This window comes from Blennius ocellaris (assembly GCF_963422515.1).
Source record: "Blennius ocellaris genome assembly, chromosome: 18".
Classification (NCBI taxonomy): Eukaryota; Metazoa; Chordata; class Actinopteri; order Blenniiformes; family Blenniidae; genus Blennius; species Blennius ocellaris.
Window position 1 is genome coordinate 15,617,884 of NC_137667.1, and position 17,467 is coordinate 15,635,350.

A 17,467-nucleotide genomic window follows, 5' to 3' on the forward strand; every position below is an offset into this window, starting at 1 on the left:
TTTCAAGGCTGATTGATCACTATGTTTTGTCTCGATGTAGGAATGAGGCAGCTGAAGAAAAGTACCTCTGATGGTGTGATTATATCCCACATGCCTTTCACTGTCTGTCTGCTAAAAGTAGAGGTAAAGAACACACATATAACCTGTTCACATTATACAAGTGTATTGTGTATAGAACAGGGGTCGGCAACCTTTAATGCTCAAAGAGCCATTTGGTACCATTTAACACTGAACGCAACAACCAAAGAGCCGCACATTTTGATTTTGACCTTTCCACCCACAGACCATGCCAGGACGAGACTACACACAAAACCTTCTGCACTGCTGGTTGCCAACTTACAACTAATAAACTTAACTACATGAACTAAGCAACAAAAACACAACACAACACAATTGTTACCCATACTACAAACCTAATATAACCTTCAATAATTACATTTAAAACACGACAAACAGAAACTCCCATAATGCATTGTAGCTCTCAGCTGGGATTTTTAGAACCATGAGTGTGAGCGGTGTGGTTTCAATGTCTCGTGCTCTTCGCTATACATTGTGTCACTCTCAACCAGTTCGCAATAAACTTGCAAAAAGCTATAGTGTTGCTGTATAAAGTACAGGAAGTTCCCAGCTTCAGATACTAGTTGAGCTGCTGTCCAGCAAATCTGCGTTCTTCATGCTATTATTGTTGCGCAATCGCTGCGCCTACATTTGTAGCAGGACTTCGCTCTGGGTGGTTTTGCCTCCTTACGTCTCCGGGATGAACTGCAGTGGAGGGACCAAAGAGCCGCATGCGGCTCCGGAGCCGCGGGTACCCGACCCCTGGTATAGAGCAATACATTAATTTATTTTCTTAAACATGCTTAACACTTCTGAGGTCTCCAAACACAAATAAATCAAATATATTTAACCCCATTGTGTCTCTAAAAGCAAATGAAGGTCAACTGAACTTGTATAAATTCACAAGAGCTTAATGGTTAACTACTTGACACAAGAACATTAAATGAGAATATGTAATGTTTAAAGTATGAATGATAGATAATGAAAAAATGTAAAATGTCTGTTATTTAAATTCATGTTAATAAACAGTGTCGGTCGCCAGATAGTCCAATGTAGTAGTTGATGCAATCGCCCACATTTCCATCGATGTGCACCATGTTTCAACGTGCCGGAGTGTGCGAGGACCCGTTCAGTGCCGCTTGCAGCTTTAATTGAAAATCTGTAGTCCATAACTGTCTTTGATTTAAAGTTCCTAGTTTGGTGAAAACAGCAAGTAATTTAAAACTGAACATGGTCTGTTGCTCTAAAAAGAGTCAAGAAAGTAAATTCACCAATTAAAATGTTGATTTTTTTGTTCAAAAGTTGCTTCAGTGGTTATTCTCTGGCCTCTACTTTGTCCATGTTTACTGCCCTTGTTTCCATTGTACTGTTAATGAGTGGGTCACTTTTCAACCAGTGCAGGTTTCTCGCTCACTCAGTACTCCTCCTGCTTTACAAGAACGGATGAAACTGCAGTCTCTTACCAAGTAATTATTCATTACCTTCCTTTAATGTCAGGGAGAGTGTGTGCGTATGCACTCTGGCCGGATCAGATACAGTTTGTCAGGAGGAAAGGGGCTTGTGTGACTACATGATCGCTCAATTTTCTACACTGCTGGCACATTGTGTATGAGCGGCGCTGGAATGTCAATGTCTAAGTACAGATGAATAGAGATGTGTCAGGTTACTGACGGACGGATACGTCAGTTGAATGAGGACAACGGATGAAGCGCAGCAGGTTCAGGTTATCTGCAAATGACCAGAGCGGGCGAGAATTCAGATCCTGGGGACTCCGAGACAATGTGCCAGTATTATTTCAGACAAACGAATTTGGCAATTCTGCAAGGTCATGTAAAAAAGAAATCCAATCGCATAGTTTTACCAACATGTATTTGTGTAACAGTGAGGAGCTGCTCATGTTTCCAGGTCATGACATGATCTGTCACTGCCTGCTGTGCCTGGCTCGTGGTCCCTGTTGCCAGACCTGATTAGGACTGATCTGTCTGTTAACTCTGTCTATGTCCTTCAGGAATCTACAGTACAGATCACAAAGGAGTCCCGGAAACAGCGCTCTAAAAGTTACTCGTTGCTTGATTACGTTTGTCAGGTTCGGGATGTATCCACAGAACAAATACATTTTCTGTTTCAGGACGATGTGTCAGATGTGAGAGCCAACACAGAGCGCAAAATGATCCAGCCTCAGCAAACTATGAGGACGAGGAACATTTGTACAAGTGTCAGACAAGTGAAAAGCAACGAGTCCTCGCCATGTGGGCCAAGACAGAGATGTCTCTCTTACCCCTCCTTCAGACAACTTCAGGTACTGCACTGACACCTCTAATGTACAAGACGGACATGTTTTTTTGTTTTTGTTTGTTTGTTTGTTTTTTTTTACTTTAAATGATACCATTAAGGCACAGATGGAGACTGAACATCAGCAGGCTCGAAATATAATCCAGCCAATACTGGATAGGGAACAAGGGTTAATAAAGGTATGATAAATTACCCCCCCCTTTTAAAACCTCAGTTTGAAATACAGTTGATACAATAAGATTTTTTTTCTTTTTCCCCATATTTAAAACTCAATAGGAGCTGAATTGTTTCCTGAGGCATCATGATTTATTGGAGTTGAGGAGGAAGGAGCTGCTCCACAAAACATGGGCCGAGAATGTGTGGTTTCCCCTCCACAAGAAAATAGAGGAACGAGTGTCGAGTTGCTATCCAGCAGTGGTCAAGAGGCGCAGGAGTTCACCCAGTCACTACCTCCAGTCTAGTCACACCAAGGTAATGTCTTAGACTGTTATTTAACCCAGTCTGGATTGTAATGAATTCAACTTCATGTCTGTCCACAGAAAATATGAGTAACATGTTTTAGCATGTTGGCAAAAGAATCTCTTATTTTCCACAGAGATGATCAAATGAACATAATCTAACAACTGAACCGTGTCTCGTTTTAAGCGTTTTGTAAATTTGGATCTAAATAAGTACAACTTTTTTATCGTCAGCGTCAAAGATCCATAACAAAAAGTGATTGTTTTTCTTTTTGAAAGGAAATCAATCCACTAATCTACTCCAGACACTCTTAATATTTCAAAGTATCCAAAGGTGTATATCACTGGTTTCACTCTGCTTTCCTCTCATACGTGAACAATAAGCTTAAAAAAAAATCTATTCCAGCCTCTTTTACAGGGCAGGCTCAAGGGGAGGACGACTCATCATTACGAAGAAGGTAATGATGATTTTGTAGTTTAAGGCCTGAAGAGTCATTGGGATTCCCTTTTAAATTATTTTTTGAAATGAATTCTAATCATGTAACTTGTAAACAAAATTTTAAACTCAACTCAATATCACAGATTCAGTAAAGTTTAATATCTGCACATTCCATTTGTTTGCTTCTCCCTTCTTCGGCAGGATGGATACACATGTCGAGGAAAACAGTCGCGCCACCTCAAAGTCACACACTCTGTGAATCTCAACTTGGCAAACGTCCGCAGAATTTAGCTCTTGCACCCGGAAAAACTCCAGTGAAAGATGAGCCTGAACAAAGCAAGTCAAGCAGGTAATAAAATGACTAAGTTTTATCTTTTATAACGATACTGGACCCTAAGTGGCTAAATAAAGTTTTACATGTGTTTTGTCCAGGGCCGCTACCATACCAGCTCACATCAGTGCATTTGCCACGCCAGATGGAAGATGCCATCAGTGCTGTGATTGTGGTTTTCACCAGCAGGCGGCAGGTTTACGTCCACTTTAGTCGTCGTCCACATCCAAATAAAGTATGCATATCCTCTGTCTTAACCGTTTATTTCCCCCCATCCGAGACAAAATGAAATAGGAAAACATTGGACCGCGACACAAAAATTAACCCTACTGTATTTACAATTTATTCATCATTTTCAGGATTTTACATCAAACCTGATTATTACACCACAGGGTGAACCTTTGACATGACATTGTACAGTAGTGTGCAACAGATGACCGGAAATAATAGTAAGTGAGGCAGTGAGTGTGTTCCACAACAAGTAAAAGTTCAGATGAATTTCAGAAATTTCAATCATGAGGGAAATCTAAAAGGGAAAACATTAAGGCACATTTGTAAGTTGTGTATAAGAACATTTGAGAACTTATCAATTTATAAAAAGCCTGTCTGATCCTTAGTACAGAGACATAATGTGGTTGCCTAAACTGTTTATTTCTCATTTGGTCGGCTCATAAAGCTGTAGGTCTAGTTTGACTGAAACTTCTCCCGTCGGGACTTCATGCAGTAGAAGGCGGCGATTCGCTGCTCTTTTGCTCTCCATCTCTTTCTTTATCGTGGCGACAGGAACCTCAGTACGACCCAGGAAGTCTGAAGACGGAGAAGATGTGAGATCAGACATATTTAAAATGTAGGGAAAAAACCCCCACTGTGAAAGACAAACATCACAACATATTCCTAGTGATCACATGTTTCTTTCAAAGTATAACACTATTGCTTCGGAAGCGCATGAATGCGGTTGGTGTTTGCATGACGTTCAAATGTAGATATCCGCTTTTTTTTTTTTACAATGAGTTACAATGCGTATCTTCTTTTCGTTTACACTTGACCTACTGAAACATTGTCGCTCTTGCTGCTTATCTGTTAACGATTCAAAAATGTGTTTGCCGGAAAGACGCGAACTGTGAATCTGTCAATAAAAACCTCTTAAAAATGTAATCCAGTGAGCCATTGGACTGTTCCTTTGACTGCGTTCTCATTCACTGACCGTCTGGTGAGAACTGATCCTTCTCGAACACAGTGATACACAGGACGTCCTGGTAGAGGTCTTTAATAAAGAACTGGCAGTTGAAGTTCCACTTGGGACTCAGGGTGTCGCTGATTGGCCGGGAGGTGTAACACTGTGCCCCCATTGTCAGCTCACAGTACGGATTACTTTTTCCTAAACACAGACGACGAGGTCATTTTCGGTGTACAGAGACTGAATTATGCAGCACAGATGAGTTTTCTGTAAAAACAGCTTCCTCCTATGGCAGGACCTCACCGTTGGGTTTAGAGGCTTTGAGCTCCTGAGCTTCTGTGACGGTTACGAGCAGCCGGCCGATTCCACTGGTCTTCAGAGAGCGTGCTGAAACACACATAAGGCAGTGAGATGCACATCTTGTCTGGTAAAACAGCTGACTAATATGTGACAACACAGGGGCCGCGGAAATGTTGACGCACTAAAGGTGTCTACTTATATACTCCAATGAGCACTAATCACAGAAAGAAATGCTTCATAGGCTTGAATAAGAACACATTTACATACAGATATACAAAAGTATATTGTATAGACAGCAGCAGTAATAAAATTGTTAGTTTAATTTATGATTAAGGTGCTTCTTTAAGCTCTAAATCCTCCAACACATTTTTTTTTAATGAAACAGTATCATGGAAGACGATTCCATTTAGTGAAAATCTGACAATAGTATTTGCTCATGTTAATATTTGCCTCACATCCGGCCCACTCTGCCTCTGACTGGCTTCTCAGCCATCATGCTGCACGATAAACCTCGGTAAATACATCAAATACTAGACAATTAAAGGCAAGGTAGGTTGGGTCATGGCTTCTGTTTTACCTTGATAAGCCTTTTCTCTCTTTTTCTTCTCTGTCTCTATAAAAAGTTCCGATGCCGCTTTGATTTTCTGGACCCACGCTGTCCTGCCAGAACAGTGGCAGCATGTGAGTGTTACACACAAAATGATCAGGTCGTGGTAACGTGAGATGACAGTGTCTTTTTGAATGCATACCTCTCATTTAAGGTCTCAGTTTTGAGCGTGTAAACACGATCGATGTGTGAGACGTGGAAGAGAGGCTCATCACTGGATGGATCGGCTGGCATTTTCACCAAAACTTCATTCAAAAACAGTGGCTAACACAGAAAAAAACCGACGGATTATTAATGTAAACGAGGAAAGTAAAGAATCTGTACATTGTTATGACTTTCTGTATGAGTGATTGGCCTGTAACTTACCATTTTGTACATTTTGAGCTGAATGTTGGTTTTAGGGCTGAACAACTTGTCTGATCCCGAGGAGGAGAAAGGTTTAGCGCTGTGAGTCAGGAGGAGGAAATCGTTGAAAAGGAAAGCCCAGAGGTCTCTGCTGCTTTTGGTCTTGGACAGCCGACCACTGTGAAGCAGCTTGCGAGGCCCGAGGCAATTAGTCAGAGAGTTGAAGACCAAGTGCTGGAAGAAAGATGGATTAAAGATTAAAGATTAAGAAAACAATATTACAGTATTGTTGTCTGTGATACATGCACATGCTGAATCTGGACATTGTGTTTATCATATTTAACCAGGTAAGCTATTAATATCTTATTTATTGACATAATTCATTAATATAATTGGAAAATTCAAGGCTATTTCAACATTAAAAAAATTTTAAAACAGTAGAAAAACACCATTAAAAAAACCCTGAGTATTAAAAAAATTTTTAAGAAAAAAGATCCCACAAAACATTTTCTTTTTTTACAATCTACATTTTCAACATTTCTTTGAATTGGATACATTTCTCACAAATGTCATACCTCTATAAAATTTGCAAGTCATAGCATATAGTGGATGCAGAATCATGCATATTGGTGAAGCATTTTATAGCTTATGTTTCAAGTCAAAGTTTTACTCATGTCTTTCTGTCACTACCAACAATTTACCACAGTTCGATTTGAAAGAAACACACACACACACACACACACACACACACACACACACACACACACACACACACACACACACACACACACACACACACACACACACACACACACACACACACACACACACAAAAGGTAAAGGGTTTTGTGGGGAGAAGGCCTACAAAAAAAAATAAAGTTAGACTTGTTTCAACCATCAACAGATTTAGCTTACTAATGTTTGACGAGTAAACAATAGTCAAACAAAACAACATAAAAAGTAAACATATAAGGAATCAAGCAAAATAGGACGCAGCTGCATGTATCATGTTCATAAGACAGACTTTGAATAGTGGCTTGGAGATAAAATTGTCCAGTTTTAATGATTGCTGCAAATTGCTCCTGCTTATGGATGCATTGGATTTGAGTGGCAATCGACCTTACTAATGTTTGACGATAAAGCACACAGGTGAAGAGACTCACAGACCAATGATGGTGTTGTGGTTGAGCATGAAACAGTGAATTGTGGTAAAGTGGGAGCTGGTGCAGTCTGTGGGAAATCGAGAAGCAGAATGATGCGCGTATGAGTTTACCTCAATGGGCCCCTCACACTGGACGTGACTCTGGATCCATTCAAGCCGGTCTGAATTCTCCTTCTCTCTGACGCCTTCATTGACTTGAGAACAGAGCTCCTCCGCTCGATCCAGAGCCTCTCGCAGAGGGACGCGATCAGCGTGGCAATCTGGGGTGTGCTCCAAGATCTGACCAAGAGGAGGACCACAAGCAACATGCAGAGATAAGTAATCACACAGTAGAGGTTGATTGGTATATTGATCTTTTTTTGACATACATTTTTTATGAGGAGTGGGTAACGTGTGATCCTTTGCATGGGCTTAAGGAGGAAGCTGGACAGTGGCATTCCTCTACAGCGGTAGTTTGTGGCGATCTTCTGCTCCAAAAAACAGACAGAGATACATATCTCATCCATCTGACACGACTGCATGTCTGATGTTCTGCTACCATGAAGATAGATAACTTGTACCTTGAGAAAGTCTTTAAAGTCGGGCTGATTGTGGGTTTTACTCTGCAGCAGGGCAGCAGCGTTGAGCTGGCAGGAGCAGAAGCGATTGTACGGCTGCATGTGTGCGAGTTCTGATGCCAGTAGATCTCCAATCAGCTGAACTGGCATGTTTTCTCCTCCTGTCTTCTTTCGGATTCTCAGCGCCCTGAGACAAATGGATAATGAATATGTGAGACTGGATTTTGTTGCACATCCACAAGTGAGCAGTAGAATTCTCACGGGCCAGAAAAAAAGGACAAATGACCAATGACTAGTGCCAAGTCTGGACGATTATATACTTAAAGAGTATGTGTTTCTGAGTTCTGACTTTTTGAGATAATTATTCTGATTTGTAGCTCTATTCTAAGGTGTATAAGTTGGAAAAGTCTTCATTACAGGGGAGTAGAAGGCAGATATGGGTTCAAGATCAATGACCTACTTGAGCAATTTGGTGTTACACATAATGAGTTCCCTCCAGTTAACAAAAATCACTGCCATCTCTGCCTCCGTCAGACGGCCTGACTCAATCATGGGCTTGTAGAAGACCTAAGAATCAAAAGCACACAAACAAAATTGATGAAGACAGTGTTAAACACCACTTTGTAAAACCGTCTGTATGTTTATAGTGTACCTCCAGGACCAGCTCCAGATCCTCCACATAGGTCTCCTCCGTCTGGATGAGCTCGTGAATGTAACCCTGTCTCTTCCTCTCCTGAGGGGTCATTGTGTCCAGCGTCATCAGGTCTGCACACCCTGCAGTGCACGTCCCAGCACATGCCAACACACGGCAGACACGCATGCACCGACACACAGGAGCACGGGCATGGCAAACACGTCAGTCCGAACCACTCGCACATGCAATTGTCTTAAAATGTCCCTTTATTATACCTTTAATGATGTTTTATCTACAGGTAATGCACATAGTGAGGCACATTGTAGTTGCAGTACATAAACAGAACATACAAAGCAATGCAAAGGCTAACACTGCTACCAAGAACACTCAATTAAAAAAAAAAAAGCACCTCCCATGGAGGAGCACACACTCAAAATGATTGCATAGGTGTAAATGAATATAGTAGCTAAAGCTTGAGTGAGACAGCAGTGGAAGACTCAGCTGCTAGCTCAAGTCTCTGAGGTTCAAACTTGGCAAAGGTTGTATGTGGATGTCAGCAGTTTTGGTGTTGTTTCCTCTAAATACTCTTTGTCAGTATGCTAATGTCTGCGTGTTATTATTTTTTGTTTCCTTGCTGGTGATATCACAGTTCAATATAAGGATGAGGCTCAGTTGTAAATACTTGGAAGCATTAATAAATGGAGGGGTGCATATTAGAATTGAGTAATAAAATCACAACGAGTTAAGTTTTAATTCAAGCAATGCATTAGCAAGCAGCACTCAAGGTTACTGGTGTGTTTAACAACAGTGTGTCTTCTCATTGGTCCATTTTAGCAAGGTTTAATGTTGTTAGTGCAAGAATGAGTGACCCTGTTAAAATACTCTTTATTTTACTAATTCAAAGCTGTAAATTAGAAAACCAGATAACCTCAGCCTGATGCTGCTAATATAATATGTTCTATACCTTGTAACCAAACTTTAATGATTTACAATTCATTTTATCTTTAGCAAAACTACAATTCCCATGCTTTTGTGTGAGAGGGACAAAAGCCTCTAATAGTCACGTCTAGCTGCCGCTGCCTCTCTCCCTTGATTAATTAGTTATAGGTATACAAATATCAAGGGGAAACCACGGGAGAGGGGGGAGCAAGGATGGGCAGGGGGGGGAAATCTAACAGAAAAAGGAGTATATTCAGGCAAGTGTGCCTAGAAAGGAAAATAAAAACAGTGGAGAACCCCAGAGTCCTAAACGGGAGAGGTGGGCTGTTCCCGCTGGCGATGAGGCTTCCTGTCAGGACAGGGGAATTCAGACTCGCTCAGACGGAAGCAGAGAGGAGAGACTGAGAGGGATAGGAGGAAGAAGAGGGGAGAGCAAAGCCAGGATTACTGTCCTACAGGAGGAAGAAGAAGACAAAACAAAACAAAACAGATGTGGAGGAGATGGGAGGAGGGCAGGGGAGAGATGAGTGAAGATGAGGGAGAGACGAAGAGACAGTTAATATAGTTTTAATATTAATGCTGGACTCTGACATGCAGGTGCATTAATAATGCAATTCTGGGAATGTAAATGTTATTACTAATCTCATCAGCTGGAGCAGGATGGTATTTTCTTACATCTTATGCCTGTAATGAAACACAGACCTCATGTGTACCGTTGTGTATGCAACTCAGGACATGTTCATTAAAGTTAAAAATTCTGTGTTTCGTGTCTGTCGCAGTAACGCAAAGCTCCTAATTAAATGTGGAGGATGTTTCACCGGTGTTAACAAATATCTGCTACACCTACTATTCAAAGAAAAAAAGCCCATTAAATTTCAGACTGTGTGAAGGAGCTGTGAATATAAATGAGTAAAATCTTGTTTCCAGCACAGACAACTGTAGCTGCATTGTATCGCCTGTAGAATTGGGGGAAAAAAACACACATTAATTTAACCTGTTTACAATTTATCACGCATTCATCCATGCATCTTCTTTATCCAAACCACAGTCACAGGACAGTTGAGCCAAGCCAAGATGCCTATAAGTGAGCAGATGGAACATCCCAAAAAGGTTTTCCGTCCCTCAGAATTAACTGGGATACATCAATTCATCTTAATTGCATATATTTTCTGGGACGTTGGGAGAAAACTGCAGTACCAGTACAGGGAAAACATGCAAACCCCACGCAAAAAGACCCCCTCGTTCAACCTAGACTCAAATGGGGGACAAAGGGTTTGGCATCCACTTGATTGAGTATTTTTGTTGACATTTCAGAACTCATATTGGTCCAATTTTACTTGAAGAGCCCCCCCCGAGAAACCTGCTGTGTCTAAAGTCTCATTATGCTCTCTATATCGCTGTCAAATTTCCAACTATTCGTTAAAAAAAAAATAAAATAAATGAAAGTCACAAAGTGCTGTGAAAATCATTGTGCTTTTGAGATGAGATGTTAAAACAGATGACGTTCACTCACATTGTTGGCTGGGGTCCGAATCTGTCGTCATCTTGACGTAATTGGTGGGCAGCAGGCCCGTCACGCCGCTGGCCTCGCCTTTCCACCAGTCAGGGTTTGTCTTGTCAAGGATGTTGATGAGTTGACCCTTGGAGAAGCTCAGCTCGTCTTGACTGGCGGCGGTGTAGTTGTACATGGCGATCACTTGGCAAACTGGGGAATTGATAGTACGAGTTTGACCAAAACAGATATATTCATTCCGTTCATACTATATACATTCTTTATTAATAAGCAATTTTCTAATTTCAGTTTCATGACAAGGTAAAAACAAAAAACAAAAAAAATGGTAACCAAAATTAGTTAAAAGCAAAATATTCTTAAATTAGGGCATCATATCCGAATGCATGTTACGTGAAGAAATTTAAAAGAAATGAAAATGAAACCTATGTTTTCTGTAATGATAATGCTGGTTTCCAATGTTATTATAGTCTTACAGTCTACAATCATCACATGAATTCTAAAACAATAAGTTCTAAACCTCTTTGATTTGGTAAAATGATTAATATTAAACTTTATTTATTTATTTTGATCTCATTTCCTCTCATCCTCTTTAATCAGGTTCCCCCGACTGATCTTCCAGGAGCATCACAAATCACACCCTGCGCACGATTACATATGAGCAAAAAAACCCAAACAAACACGCAAATGTTAATTTGCTGTGTCAAATAAATCATGGGCTGCTTTTCCCAGCTGTACTCAAAGTTGTACGTATACTGAAAAAAGAACAAAGGCTATCGCCTCTAATGAAGAAAAATTTTGTAAAACTAACCCTTAACACAAAGAAGAATGAATGCTCACTGAGTAGAAAGAGGATGTGGAGTTCAGAGTGTGTCAATCATCACCTGGCAGAGGAGACGGGGACGACTTGCTGCACGAGGGGCCGAGGAGCTTGACGTTGGAGGAATGGAACCAGCCTCTCTGACGCCTCTTTCCCCGAGCCTGGTGGGAGACAATCGCCAGCGACTCTATCAATCTCCCTCTGGTTTATTTCGGAATCTTAAATCAAGTGATTAACTGATGAATCAATTTGTCTTGCCAGAATGTGCAGAATCCCAGCGAGGCAATTTATACAGAGCCGCGATGGCTCTTATCTGGTCATTTATATTCACTTTATTGATGAATCAAACTCAAGTGGGGCTACAGTCTGTCAAATAACCAGAATATACAGGAGCTGTTCTGTGTTTCTCTGTGCTTGGTGGCTGCACAGTCGGTGGTACACTGAAGTACTTTGACTGTCTTGTCTGTGCAGTCCACCCCTGGCTGCTTATCCTATCATGGAGCCCATTTAAGGCTTTTTTTTCCTTTTATTGAGCATATTTTAATATTGACTGGACTGAAAGTGTTTTTGTTTTAAAAACAAACCTTAATAGCTGATGAGTAATTTTTTTGCTTGTCAATCTGGAACCATGGTCATTATGCTATACATTTGTGCTGCCATGTAATTCTGTGCAGCAAGTTTGTAACATTTTCTCAGCTTTCTTCACAATGATGCTTAAAATGTGGCTCAGCAGTATCATCAAGAATTAGGATATTTCAATGCTTTGCTCTGTGAATAAGAGAGGGATTTAAGAAAATGGGTTTGAATTAATTGTGCTTAAACAGTACTGTTGAACTTAGACTTCACATTGACATCAAGAACTCAATTAAAAACCTGAACTGTAATATTATCAAAAAACAATAAGTGTTTTCTTTATCTTGTATGTTTTTCCTCTTTAGTAAAAAGTTGTAACAATCATGTGGCCCTGCAGACTTTTGATAACAAACCTGCAGTTCCCCAAGCCACCATCCAGAGGAGTTCTTGGCCAGGACTACGAGCAGTTGCCCTGGAGACAGACGCAGCTGATGCGACGTGGGGGCTGCAGCGGTGGAGACAGCCTGGGCGATCTCTGTCGACCGAACACAATTCACCAACAATTAATTCAGAACAGGTAAATGCCAAGAGAATACCGGGACACTTAGGAGATTATAACCATCCATGGGTGTGTGTGTGTGTGTGTGTGTGTGTGTGTGTGTGCGTGTTGTAATTCTCACCAGGTTTCTTTGTTAGCGCTCCAGCTCTTGATGCCTGCATTTGTAAATAAAGCTCATCAAGCACTGAGTTAAGCAGCACTACAATATATAAATGCATAATTTAATCAAAAATTCAGTACTACAAATATAATATTAAAGGTGTTTTTACCATAAGGAAAAAAAACGTCATATGGTCAACAATATTATATATTCAGGTATTTGTGTCAGAATTCTTTCACATTTAAGAAGGACAAAGATGAAAGTTCCAATTCTAAAAGGATGAATTCATCTGTTGTACCTCTGGCTCAACGGGCCGGACATAGTTGGAGGGGAACACCCCTGTCTGGTCCCCGATGCATCCTCGCCACCACTCCCCTTCCCTCTCTGTCACCATGACAACATCCCCCTCCACAAACGTCAGGTCCCCCACCTCCGGGCTCTCGTATGTATACAGTGCCACATACTCTGAGCAGGACCAAAGTACAGAGAACGGCTCAAATGTACGACTCCATTAGGTTTCCCTGACAGCTGGTTAAACATTGATGGATGTTTTTCAATCCTATATGGGATCAATACTCACCCTCTAACTGTAAAGAGTCGGCTGTGTCAAACGCATCCACACTGGAGAGAGAACAACAAAGAGTGAATTAAGAATGACAATGGAAACTGCAGCCTGCAGTAAATAAGACGTGTGTCTGTTCTCACGTGCGTCTCCATACTCTGTATTTCCAGCCGTCTCCAGAGTGACGTAACTCCTGGGAAACCATCCCTGCGTGCCGTTGAGCTGTCCCAGCCACCAGTCCTCCCTCTGCTGCAGCACGGTGATGACGTCACCTTGTGAGAAACTCAGCAGTGCAGTGATGGCATCGCCGGCACCGGGGCAGAGATTGAGGTGATTTTCAGAAGTGGATGACCACGAAGAGAGAGCCCGAGCCAGAAGAGGACCCAACGACTGAGGAGTGAGAACATTTTTTTTTTTTTATTTTCAGCTGTGGAGAAAATTAAGTAAAAAAAAAAAAACCCCAACAAAAAAATCAAGTCATTCCAAACATAACCCAGTGAAGCTACATCTACGAGCAGTCATGAGGTTTAATAAGTGATGGTCAACTGCAGCGCTCTGTGTGACCCACTGAGAAAGAGAGCGAGACAGAGGAACTCCCAATGGAGAAAATCTATAAATACACAGCTGAAGTCTCTGAACATGGGCTCGGCATTACTAATGTGTGGATGGACTCAAGCATGTCATTCATTAAAACAAGGTGAAGTTAAGGTGGAGGTTAGAGGTTTTGCAGTAGTAAATAAAGAGTCAGTCAGTGCAATCGCACCCTAAAGTAATGGAGATAGTGTGTGAATGTGTCTGCAGTAGTGAGTCTCCCAAAACCAAATCTAGTTTTGCTTCTGCCAAAGCCGGTTAATATTCAAGATGCACTATGCCAGGATACACCATTAAACCAGCAGTCAACCCAGCAAATGTGAAGAATATTGCTCCAATCTGCAGATGCTAAACTGAATGCTGCTTTGATTCGGCAATTATTCTTGCAATTAGTGTTTTTTAGTCAATTCAACATATGGCATCTGAATGCAGCTTGTGCCCGTTACTTATAGGAATGAAGACATTTTTCTCCAGCTTGAATTGTCCCTTCAGCTTATTTGAGTGTGTGCACAAGTTGATGTTTGCATAAATAATACATTGCTCTAAGTAGAGCGTCTGTAGTTATTGTCTAGAGAATGACGGATAATCTGTAATCTGTTAGTTTATTTCAGTTAGTGAAGGACAGAACAGGGAAGCCATCTTTCTTCACAGTGAGAAGATCCTTGGATCAAGTCTGGGCTTTGGAGGCATTTATGTGTGGAATGTATATGTTCTACATGTCCTTCCTGGTCTCCAACGCTTACCTGCAAAGAGTCTGATTGGGCATGACTAATGCTGTCACCCTTTTCCTCCACACTTGGGCTTCTGGGCAAAACAGAAAGTAAAACAAACTCATCAGGGAAGGAACCAGAGTGAGAATAAAAACAGCCTAACAGCAGTGTTGCATAAATTATAATGCCAGACAGTATATTACAGAGTACACTCAGCAAAAAAGTACCAAACTATGCTACCTTTACAGAACCTGTATCGTAGTCTTCCGCCCGCTTTACCTTGTGTTCAGTGGTGGAGGCAAACCGGACCTTTTTCCAGGAGATGAGGGGGCCGTCTCGGTCGTGGAGGAGGTGGAACATTTCTCTGCATAACTCTGAGGGAACCAGCCTCTGTTTCCGCTGTAACGGCCACACAACCAGCCCGGCTCTCCCACAGTGTTCTCGTCCACCTGCAGCATAGAAAAAAAAAAAAAAGACATTATACCACAAGGAAGTGACGATAAACTTACTGTTTCCCAACTTTTGCACAACAACAACATTCTTGATAATAATGACACATATGTCACCAACATGTCACAGGACTGTTGTGTGAGCAGTTCTATGTACGTTCTATATTCTATATTCTATTCCTGCTTTTACCCATTACACATTGTTGTTTTGCAGTTTTAACCACATCAATATTTGACAAGTGAGTCTCCTAACTTGTGCTCTTGTCCAGCATTTTATTATACATTTTTTTTGTAAGCATTTTGTTCCCTTTCACTTTCCCTTTGCATCAGGGAATAAAACTATTTAGGCAGCCTGCATTAAAATAATGTGATTGTTTGTATATTCCAAACCCATTTTTATCAGTGATTTTCCCTCTGTTGACCAGTTTCATTTGTCTCGCTGGCAACTTGCAATATAGATGAAGCAATCTCAATGAAGATTTACACATACATTCATAAAATGTGACATGAGGACACAGAATAGTCTGATTCGTGAAGCAAAGAAGAGTTTTAACCAATTCACCAATCTGTAGAAACTCCTGCTAAGCATTCTTGAAAGAGCACTCTAAAAAGAGTATTAAAAAAAGAAGACAAATTACCAGTTGCTGCCATTACAGAGGGATAAAACTCTAATGGAAAATTCTTAACAAGGTTTTATGAAAAGATTAAATAAAAAGAGACAGAGGAAGAAAAGAAAATTGAAATATAAGGATTGTGTGTTTCATACCTCTATGAGACAATCTGCCTCGATGCTCAGCTCGTCTGCGTTGCGAGCAACAAAGGAGTACAAGGCTTTGTATGTAGTGAGCTGAGAGGCCAGCTGCTCTCTTCTTTCCTGCTCTTCTTTCCTCCTCTTCTCATCTTCCGCCTCTTTCCTTTTCCTCTCTTCCTCCACCTCCCGTTTCTTCTTCTCCTCCTCCTCCTCCGCCTCTCTTCTCCTTCTCTCCTCTTCCTGTGCTTTCTCCTGGGCGGCTCGGAGGCGAGCGTGGGCCTCTCTCTCCTCCTCCTCCCTCTGTCGGGCCCTCTGCTCCTCCAGGAGCCTCCTTTGCCGTGCCTCCTCCTCCTCCCTCTCCCTCTGCTCTTGTTCCCGCCGCTCCTGCTCTCTCCTCTCTTGCTCAAGCTTTTCCAGTCTGTGGGAAGTAGAAATGCAAATGTTTGACACCGTCTGAGTACAACACGAAAATGATTTGTTGTTTTTTTTCAGAACTCAAGAAAAGCTGATTTGAGGAATGTTGCTCTCTCTCAGATTCACCTGGCTGCCTCTTCTTCCTCTTTCTTCTTCCTTTCGAGTTCCTCCTCTGTACGTCTCTGCAGCTCCTTCAGTTTCTCCTCTTTGACCCTGTGCAGGTCGTCCAGCACAGACTGCTGCCTCACCTGCTGCTCTCTCAGCTCCTGGTGCAGTCACAGAAGGACACACGAAAAATCTCATGAAAAAAGTGATTTCAATCCAAACAGTGTTCATTAGACAAAATGTAGCATATGCAGAGTATTTTTATTTTTTTTAAACGAGATATTTACAATGAGCTTGTACTTTGGCAACCACAACAAGTAGCACCAATAAATTCAATTATTTAAGATTTAATGGATGTAAAAGCCTCGTAAAAGACGTGCAAAACTGACACATTTCACACAAACATGCAAATACTGTATACACAAACGTGTGTGTGTGTGTGTGTGTGTGTGTGTGTGTGTGTGTGTGTGTGTGTGTGTGTGTGTGTGTGTGTGTGTGTGTGTGTGTGTGTTACCCTCAGGGTGCATCATCCTGTTTACACAGAAAACAGAGGCTACAATAATTCCCATGAAGCAGAAGCCAAACCGAAAAGGAGAAATGTGGTACCAAATACTTCCTGCACTTCATGACGTACAAAAAGAAAAAAAAAATGCAAGCATCGGCAAACAGATTGAATCATCACAGGATGAAAAGAAAAAATCATTGAAGATGATGGCTGAAGGGAAAGCAAGAGTGTAAATATAAATAACGATAAGGAGCGGTGGAAAAGATTACAGAGTGGGGGATAAACGAGAAAGAGAAAGAAGGAAAAACCTTGATGAGAAGGAAAAGCTGGTTGAGGCAGGCCAGCAGAGACAAAAGACTTCGCAGGACACAGTCGTCCATGTCCCCAAGCTACGAAACAAAGAGCGCAATGATAGAGAGACGATAGAGGGGGCGATGGGCCGAGGGTGAAATAGTTACAAAATATGTATAGCATGGACACACAAACACAAACAAAAGGAGAAGAAGTAGGAGAAACAAGG

At 41.4% G+C, this 17,467-nt stretch overlaps 1 protein-coding gene across 1 annotated transcript in view; it reads right to left on the reverse strand.

Annotated features, from left to right (window-relative positions):
* Positions 1-3,891: 3,891 nt before the first annotated feature.
* Positions 3,892-17,467, reverse strand: part of LOC308143030 (intersectin-2-like) — a 35,785-nt gene continuing 22,209 nt past the window's right edge. The window contains 24 exon segments of the mRNA XM_080513687.1: positions 3,892-4,384; positions 4,782-4,955; positions 5,058-5,141; positions 5,632-5,714; positions 5,804-5,925; positions 6,028-6,240; positions 7,280-7,447; positions 7,537-7,635; positions 7,729-7,912; positions 8,186-8,292; positions 8,378-8,499; positions 10,812-11,003; positions 11,693-11,789; positions 12,615-12,736; positions 12,882-12,915; positions 13,159-13,325; positions 13,441-13,481; positions 13,580-13,812; positions 14,757-14,817; positions 15,003-15,172; positions 15,939-16,357; positions 16,360-16,396; positions 16,399-16,462; positions 16,464-16,603. Of these exon segments, the coding sequence (XP_080369813.1) occupies positions 4,233-4,384; positions 4,782-4,955; positions 5,058-5,141; positions 5,632-5,714; positions 5,804-5,925; positions 6,028-6,240; positions 7,280-7,447; positions 7,537-7,635; positions 7,729-7,912; positions 8,186-8,292; positions 8,378-8,499; positions 10,812-11,003; positions 11,693-11,789; positions 12,615-12,736; positions 12,882-12,915; positions 13,159-13,325; positions 13,441-13,481; positions 13,580-13,812; positions 14,757-14,817; positions 15,003-15,172; positions 15,939-16,357; positions 16,360-16,396; positions 16,399-16,462; positions 16,464-16,603 (3,285 nt within the window). The 3' untranslated portion in view covers positions 3,892-4,232.